Genomic DNA, 8,731 nt, shown 5'->3' with positions numbered 1-8,731 from the left:
CATGAGGGAAGACCTTAATCCATGAGTGGGCTAATTCCAGACAGAGGTAACTGTCGTCAAAATTGAACCGGGTGGGATGGTAGAGGGTGCCTGGCTCCTCTGGCCGAGGGGTCCACGGCGACCCTCCATAAGGAGTGGCACGTGAGCTGAGTTTGACCATGAGAATGAGTCCGGGGTCCCGGGAGAGCTCAGGAAAGTGCATTCCCAGTGGCAGGAAGTGCAAAGGCCCAGGGGTGGGTGAAGGAACAGAAAGTAGGCACAGGAGCAGGACGAGGCAAGAAGGCAAAACTCCCATCAAATTTCGTAACACTCTTGGCAGAAAGGATTATTATTATTAGAGTCATTTTGCTCAGAGAGGTGAAGACGCCTGCCGGGGGTCACACAGCTACGTAAAACTCCTCCTTCCCCATCCATGCCAGGCCTTATGTTGGGGACACAAAGGTTAAAAACAAATGAAACAGTCTCCGGGAGCCCCGAGCCTCGCAGAGAACTGATCGTCACAGAAGAGGCCCAGGAGGGGCCCAGCCAGGCCTCCTGGCTCCCGGTGGGGCCAGGCCCGCCCTAAAGAGGGGGTGGCAGGGTGGCCCTGCCCAGGATGGCCACCGCTCCGCCCCGCAGAGCCCAGAGCGAGGAAGCCAGGCTGGTGCTGCCCCCCGGTGGCGATGGCCAGGATGGCCGGCGCCCGAGCGCAGCGCCCGTCTGCTCGCTCCTTGGTTGTCCCCCAGCGCCCTGTTCAGACGCGGCCGCCGGGGTCTCAGTCCGGGTGTTAGAGGGACCGTGGTCCTCAAACTGCCCCCAGCGGAGGCAGTCCCCAACGCCATCCCAAGGTGCCTAATCTCAAGACCATGCGAAGACCCTGGGCAAATCGGGTGGGCTGCGATGACTGGAGCAGGCAGCTCATTCATTCGTTCGCTCCTTCATTCGTTCGCACATTCACCCTATGCTAATTGAGCATTTCCCCCGGGCCAGGTGCTGGGGACGCAGCAGGAAAGGCAGCAGGCACCCAATGTCCGACACCAATACACAGAGGGGTGTGGATGCGCTCGAAGGACAGGTGCCAAGGACAGAGTGAGAAGAGGAGAGGGTGACATGTCACCACGTGGGGACAAAAGAGACCCGCACCTGGGCAGGAACGCCCAGTGGGCTGTTTCAAGACTGGCGGGTGTGGACGCTCTGGGTGTTGGTGGCAGCTGGCAAGCGAGGAGGTCAGAGGCCGAGCTGGAGCGAGGCCAGACCCCTGAGGGCCACTGCCGTTTTCATGAGGACGAGGCCTTCGTGGGAATCAGGAAACAGCTTCCAAAAGATGCTTTCTCCCTCAGCTGAAAAACAGGTGTCATGATGCACGAATCGACCGAGCCCGTGGTCGTGCCACAGACCCCTGCCACCCGGCCAGACGCTCTCCCTCCGCTTCTACCACCTGACTGCTTGCCTGTTCTAGGACTTCAACTAAATACAATCCTAGGCCAGGTTTCTTTTGCTCAAAATCATTTTCTGAGACGTGTTCCTCTGGCTGCATACATCCGAGTGCCTCCCTCCCGTGCTGAACGGGCTCCCTCGTATGATATACACAATCTGTTTATCCACTCGCCTGTTAACACATTTTTTTGGTTGTTTCTCAATTTTGGCTATTCTGAATAAACCTACTACGAATTTTCTCTTATAGGTTTTTTGGACATACGTTTTCATTTGGGTAAAGACCTCACTGTGGAATTGCTGGTCACAGGTGGGTGGATGTATGTTTGGCTTTATAAGAAACGGCGAGTTTTACACTCACACCAGCAGTGTACGAGGCTTCTTGTTGTTCCCCATGCTTGTCAACACTTGGGATTGTCCGCTTTTTTTTATTTAATCAGTGGTACATACGGTTCTTAATTTGCATTTCCTAGATGGCTAGTGATGGTGAACACCTTTCCACTTGTAAATTGGCCATACTTCTCTTTCCTTTTGTGAAGTGTCTATTCCGGTGTTTTGTCCACTTTTTTTTTTTAACTTTATCTTTTTTTTCCCCCTGAGGAAGATTAGCCCTGAGCTAACATCTGTTACCAATCTTCTCCTTTTTGCTCAAGGAAAAATGTCACTGAGCTAACATCTGTGCCAGTCTTCCTCTATTTTATGTGGGATGCCACCACAGCGTGCGTGGCTTGATGAGCGGTGCCAGGTCTGCGCCCGGGATCTGAACCTGTGAACCCCGGGCCTCCAAAGTGGAGTGTGAGAACTTAACCACCATGCCACTGGGCTGGCTCCCTCTTGCCCACTTTTAATATTGCGTGTTTAAAATTATTATGATTGAGTTGAAGGAGTTCCTTTATATTCTGGATACCTGTCCTTTGTCACAAAGAAGTACTGCAAATATTTCCTTCTTGGCCTTTTTACTTTATCTCCCGTGTCTTCACAGAGCAGGTGTTTTCAGCTTTGACGAAGTCATTTTTCCAGTTTTTCTTTTATGGCTTGTGCTTTGCGTCCCGTGTAAGATCTTGATCAACGGTCACATTTGTTTGTTTTTGGTTGCTCTCCGCTTCTCGGTGTCGCTTTTTTCTTTTTTATATACTTCCTTTCAAATTAGTAAAAATAATTTTATGGTTCCAAAGTCACATCAATAAAGCAAGGTACCTTTGGAGAAAGGCTGCTTCCGGCCCTGACTCCCTCAACGCCAACGGCTCCCGTTTCTCATTAACCCTCCCTTTATTTCTGCTTGCGTATTATGCATCTCCCTCCCCATTTTCTTACCCCAAAAGTAACGCATTACATATATCTCTGTCTTCTTGTGTTTTTTTTTTAAAGATTTTATTTTTTCCTTCTTCTCCCAAACCCCCTGATACATAGTTGTGTATTTTTAGTTGTGGGTCCTTCCAGTTGTGTGCAGCATGTGGGATGCCATTTCAGCGTGGCTTGATGAGCGGTGCGATGTCCGTGCCCAAGATCCGCACCAGAGAAACCCTGGGCCGCCAGAGCAGAGTGCGCGAACTTAACCACTGGGCCACGGGGCCAGCCCGTCTTCTTGTTTTGTAACGATATATCCTGGAGAGAACACTGCATAACAGTCCATGGAGACTTTCCTCTTTTCTCTCTCTCTTTTCTTTTCCTTCCTTCCTCCTTCCCTCCCTTTATTTTTGGTAGCTGCAGAGTAGTTATATGGATGGACATTTGGGTTATTTCTAGCCTTTTCTGCAGAATTGAATAGCCTTGTGCCTACCTCATTGGATATTTTTGCTAGTCCATCTTTGGCGTGGATTTCTAGAAATAGTATTGCTGGGTCAAAGGGTCCCCCATCTGTAACTTTGCTAGATGGAACCAAATGCCCCCTCAGGGTGGGTGCATGGGAAGGCCACTGTCCCTTAGCCTCACCATAGCTCCTGGCTTCTGCCGGTCTGACAGCGGGCAGGGCTCTCTCGGACGTCCCCAGTATTTTGGAGCACGTGAGAAACCATATGGTTCGCTGGTCAAGCGTGCAGACGTCACTTTGCGCCTGTGTTCCACAAATGCCGGCTGTGCCCTTCCAGGCTGTGACCCCGGTAAAGCACTGAGCCAGCCCAGGTACATGTATGTATGCATATATCCGCGTGTGTGTGTACACAGGTGTCTGTATGCACTTATATATGAGTGTGCACATATGTACACACACCTGCCCACATTTCTAGAGAGGGGGACATGAACATCCTCACAGATCTGTGCACACATTGGGGGAAATTCCTCAAAGCAGAATTGCTGCCTCTGATCAGATTCCCATTTTTAAGGCTCAGGGTGATTCTCCCACCTGTCCTCGGAACCACAGCGCCAGTTTCCAGGCCGGTGCGGAAAGGCCATCTTCAAGGGGCCCTCAAGCTGGGCGGCTGGGAGGCCCCGCCCCTCTCCTGCAGAGAATGGGGACAAAGCCTACCGCTCTGGCCACCGTGAGGACACACATCGCAATGGCTGTTCCACCTGAGCCAGGCGCAGCAGGAGGCGCTGGGGGAGGCCTGCACTGCTGGCAGGATGGGGACCCCCCCCAAGACAAGCGCTCGGTGGCTCAGAGCTCGGAACCCGACGCTGCCCGGATACCGTTGCTGGCACAAAGGACCTCCAGTGTACCAAGATGGAACCATCCCCAGGGTGAGGGTCCCCCCTTTCAGGTGACCAGTTGACTGTGGGGCCCTCGGGAAGTTGGCGAGGACACTATGGGTCACCTTGCGGAACTGGGGCCTCAGCCCCCTCCCCAAGTCCTGCTGTCCCCCACCAACCCGGGGACCACGTGGCCCAATGGGGACAAAGTGGGGCCTCCCACATCCTGTGCCCTCTCTTAAAGCATCGAAAAGAAGTCTCGGATCAAGACTCATGACTCCCCCACATCAGGTACAACCTGCCCGCCTCCCCCCCAGCCCACCCCGGGGTGGCCAGAGACAACCTAGGCTGACTGGGGGGGGCCGGGTGGGTGGGGTCCTGGCTGTGCTCATGTGATCATGGGTAAGTCGCCGAATCTCTTTGGATCTGTTTTCTCACCTGGAAGACGGCTGAGAGGATTAGAAGAGATGAGGGCTGTTGGGTGGGCAGGGGCTAACTCACTGTGAGACCAGAATCACTTTCCGTTCACCAGCCCGGGGCCAGGTACTTAATTCCGACCTTCAGTTTCTTGACCTGTAAAATGGGTCCCCAGGCAGGGCTGCTGGGGGCGCTGGACGGACACGAGGCCTCTCCCTGTGCCACGGATTCCAGGCCATGGGGCGAGAAGCAGGGAGCAGCTGCCTGCTCTCTGCTGGCCCCACTCTGGGAGGAGACCCCAGGCACCCCCTCCAGCCTCGAGGTCCCTTTCCCAGGCGAAGCAGGTCCCCGTGCAAAGCACCCGTGTGGGCTCCAGTAGAAACACAGGGGAGCCCCCTCCATTGCCCACAACATCACTGAGATGATGGGGCCCCCGCTCTCCTCACCCAGACCACACTCTGGGTGTCCATATCCCAGAATTCCTTGTCCCAACAGCCTTATGCCTGCTTCCAGGGCCTGTGTGGGGCCTCTGCCCAAGGCCCAGGGGCTGCCTTCCTGAAGGTAGGGGACAGAGCTGGGTGTGCACACACCTTGTGGGTCAGGAGGGAGCAGAGGCTGGGAAGAATGGAGGGGGCCTGGGGCCCATGCGCCCTCCCCTTTTGGAGCCTCTGGACCAGAGGCAAGGGCCGTAACCATAGCAACACGTGCCCTGGCGGCAGGCGTGCTCAAGCTCCCTCCTTGGCCCTGACACCTACTTACTGGGTGACCTCAGACAGGTCACTTAACTTCTCTCAGCCTCGTCTCCACAACTGCAGAAGTGGAATAACGCCACACAGCTTCCTCGCTGGGGATTTGCCAAGACTCCACGGAGGTGTGCAAAGTGTTCAGCACAGAGCTGGGCATGTGCTGGATACTCAAAATAGAAGGGGTGAGGGGTCCCCCCACTACTTGTGCATCCTTGACTTCCCAGCACTGCCTCTAGAAAGATCTTCCATCCGACGACTAGAGGGCAGAACCGGAGTCAGAAACGCTGGGGTTCAAATCTCAGCTCCTCCACCTACGAGCTGTACACCGGCTGGGAACTGGATTCTGGGCTCCAGGCCTCAGCTCTCCCTCCTGTAAACGGAGCCTCCCTCCGGCGGGCCTCGCCTCGGCTCAGCGCTGTACACCCACAGGAGGCCTTCAGATCTGAGGGTGTCCTCTTTCCTCTCTCCCAGAGCCTCCTCCTCCTCCTCCTCCTTGCCCTCGGCCTCCAGAAACTCAGGCTTCTGTCCCAGAGTACCCCCAAGGACCCCACGTGGTTCACACCGGTGAGTGCTGCCCCCGGCCTCCCCTCCTGGCTTCTCGGTCTCGTCCTCGGGACTGCCCCGACCACTTGCCAAGACTCGGCCCACAAGGCACCTCCTCCAGCAAGTCCTCCTCCCCCGATGCCCACAGCTGGTCGGTGGCCACCTTGCCCGTGGCTGCGAGCTTTTCTGTCCAATGTGAAATCACTGAGGGAGGCAGCTGGACAAAGTAGGTGCTGGGGGAATGTTTATGGAGTGAAATCTTGTCGTCTCCTGGGCAAATGCACCACCCCCCAACCACAGAGGAAGAGAACGTAGACACCCCCGCCCCCAGAGTGGGGGCCTGGGCTTTGGGACTTTTAAACAAACTTGCCAAGGAATTCAGGAACACTCTAAAGGTGAGAGCTGCTGGGCTAGGCTCTCAGTTCCCAGTGGGCAGAAGGAGAATGATGACCTCCCCGTTAGAAGGCGCTGGTGAGAGCCCTTGGGTCACCCCCTACCAGCCACACCTGTTCCCTGCCAAACTGGGGAGGTCCAGGCCCCCACAATCGGGGCTCCGGCACTCCAAACCCCAGCAGCCCCTCACCCCGGGCCCCAGAGGAAGCCAAAGTGTGCACTGGCCGTAGGCCCCTCCTTATCGCTCGGGACAGTCCATCCCGGCTGACCTGGAGCCCTCGGTCCAGAACACCAAAGCTCAATGGAATTGTGTTTTCTTAACAAAGTCAGCCGGCACCCAGGCCCTCCTTCTTGGCACCCTCAAGGCTGTAGAAACGGCTGCAGTGTTTCAAATAGCTAAACACACACTCTTGGGTCCCCCTGTACCAATGCAAGAGAAAGAGACAAGAAGAATGCCAACAGGAAGGGTTTTGATCACTGTTTGGTTTTTTACAAAGCCAACTGCTTTCCCAAAGGTGTCAGCTAGGGCTTTTTAAGTGCAGGGATTAGAAACCGACTCTGGCTGAGTTAACTGAACAAACCCCAAAGGGAACTCACTGAATTGAAGGGACCCCGTGTAAACCCAGGGATGCTCCCAAATTCCCTGCGGACCTCGGCCAGGGCAGGCAGGTGTCTTGACCAGGGGGCCTCTGAGCCCTGAGAGCTGGTGGTGGTGGTGGGGCGGGGGATGGGACTGGAGGAGAAACTGGGGCCCATCTGGCCCGCCTGGGGGCTCAGAGGAGCACGGAGAGCCTGCAAGAAGGTCCAGCCCAGGGATGGACACTGGGGAGGTGGAGCAGAGGGGGCCGGGCTGAACTGTCCCCTCCGCCAGCACCCCCAGCCCTGTTCACCAACATGACCACGATGCAGTCGGCCATGCCCATCCAGTTCTCGTGTCCCTACTGCGGGAACTACATCATCACGGTGACCCGCCCGGTCCCGGGGGTCCTCACCTGGCTGCTGTGCACGGGGCTCTGCTTGTTTGGGTGAGTGGCACGCCCATGGCCTGCACAGGCACCCTGTGGGTTTGGGGGAGCTGGCGGAGGCAGAGGGCCCCGTGGGGGGCAGGGCAGGACCAAGGACAGAGGGGGGCCCCCCCTCCCCAGCTAGTCCCGCACAACCTTGGTGGGAGCCTCAGGCTGGCCCGCCCCCGCCCCCACCCCCACCCCGCCCGATGCTCCCGAGGCTGCAGGTGTTTCCTGGGCTGCTGCTTCTTCCCCTTCTGCGTGGACAGCTTGATGGACGTGATGCACACCTGCCCTGTGTGCCGGCACCAGCTGTTCCGCTACCAGCGCCTGTGACCCCTGCAAAATAAATGTTGACCAGCGACCTTCAACCGCCCACGTCTGTCCTGAAGGGTCCCTCCTCCCCGCGGTGGCGCAGGCCATGAGGCGTTGCCCACCTGCCCTTCCCTCTGCCCTCCTGTCCCCAGGGCAGGTCAGGGTGGCGCTTAGCCGCGTGCCGGGTGCACAGCGGGTGCGCAGTTAGCAGCGGCCGAATGGAGGCTGACAGGGTGGTGGCCCTTCCTTTGCGGGCTCCCTCTTCCGACCCCTTAGAAACCACAGTCCACTGATCAGTTCCCATCTCTTCTGGTTCCTTCCATCAGCTCGAGCTCCTGCATCTTTATGAAACCGGCTCCCCACGCACCTGCCCCTCCCTCCTCCACCTCATCCGGGCTCACGCCTGGCCCCCTGCCCTGCCTGGTTGACCAATGACGTCCCGTTGCGAAACCCAGCATCCACCTGCCTGGATTCTCTGCAGCCCCTGAGCCTCAGGCTGCGGTCTTCCCTGCAGTCCGCAGGGCGCCCCGTGCGCCCTCTCTGCAAGCCCTTCACTGATGCCCCCAGGGTGCTGTCTTGGGCCTCTTCTCGTTTGACATCACTCCTGAGGCTTCTGTCCTCACCTCTGGCATCCCACAGCCTCCACCCCCCGCCCCCCAACATTGGATGCCCCAAGGGCCCCGCAAACCCCACAGGTCTCAGAGTGATCCTTCTTCTTGCCGCCTCGTGTGGCCCTGCTGGCTGGGGATGGCACCGCCGCCTCCCTGCAGCTCCCCGTCTTATTCCAGAGCCCTCCAGGCCCTGCGCACGACCTTCCGTCCCGGGCTATTTGCCCCGCAATGATGCCTTCCTCTCCTCTATCCCACCTGGTCTTCCTTGAAGGAGGCAGCAGCCCCCGACGGGTCTCCCTGCCCCGGGTCTGGCCTGCTCCTTCCCATCTGCACCAGCAGCCAGTGGCTGGCACAGAAAAGCTTAGTTAACCCAAGTAAGAATTAGTAACTTCAGGAGGCCGGCCCGGTGGCACAGCGGTTAAGTTTACACATTCCGCTTTGGGGGCCCAGGGTTCGCCGGTTTGGATCCCAGGTGCAGACCTACACAGCACTTGTCAAGCCATGCTGTGGCAGGCGTCCCACATATAAAGTAGAGGAAGATGGGCACGGATGTTAGCTCAGGGCTAATCTTCCCCCGCAAAAAATAATAATTAGTAACTTCAGCTCTGACGACGCCAGACACCTGCTTGGAACCGGCCACCGTCAGGACCGAGTCCAGACTTTT

General features: G+C 57.1%; 1 protein-coding gene across 1 annotated transcript; it reads left to right on the top strand.

The window, feature by feature from the left end:
• The first annotated feature begins 6,993 nt into the window (after positions 1 to 6,993).
• Positions 6,994 to 7,477, top strand: LITAFD (LITAF domain containing). Its single transcript, XM_044747026.2, has 2 exons — positions 6,994 to 7,162; positions 7,369 to 7,477. Exons 1-2 carry the CDS (start codon positions 7,032 to 7,034, stop codon positions 7,475 to 7,477), a joined length of 240 nt encoding a protein of 79 aa, XP_044602961.1. The 5' UTR covers positions 6,994 to 7,031.
• Positions 7,478 to 8,731: the final 1,254 nt, after the last annotated feature.

This window comes from Equus asinus, chromosome 14 (genome assembly GCF_041296235.1).
Source record: "Equus asinus isolate D_3611 breed Donkey chromosome 14, EquAss-T2T_v2, whole genome shotgun sequence".
NCBI classification, from domain to species: domain Eukaryota; kingdom Metazoa; phylum Chordata; class Mammalia; order Perissodactyla; family Equidae; genus Equus; species Equus asinus.
This window is presented reverse-complemented; position numbering and strand designations above follow the sequence as displayed.

Coding starts and splice junctions, on each gene's coding strand:
- LITAFD (XM_044747026.2), top strand. CDS start 7,032: ATGACCACGATGCAGTCGGCCATGCCCATCCAGTTCTCGTGTCCCTAC. Junction 7,163..7,368: donor ACGGGGCTCTGCTTGTTTGG/GTGAGTGGCACG, acceptor CCGAGGCTGCAG/GTGTTTCCTGGGCTGCTGCT.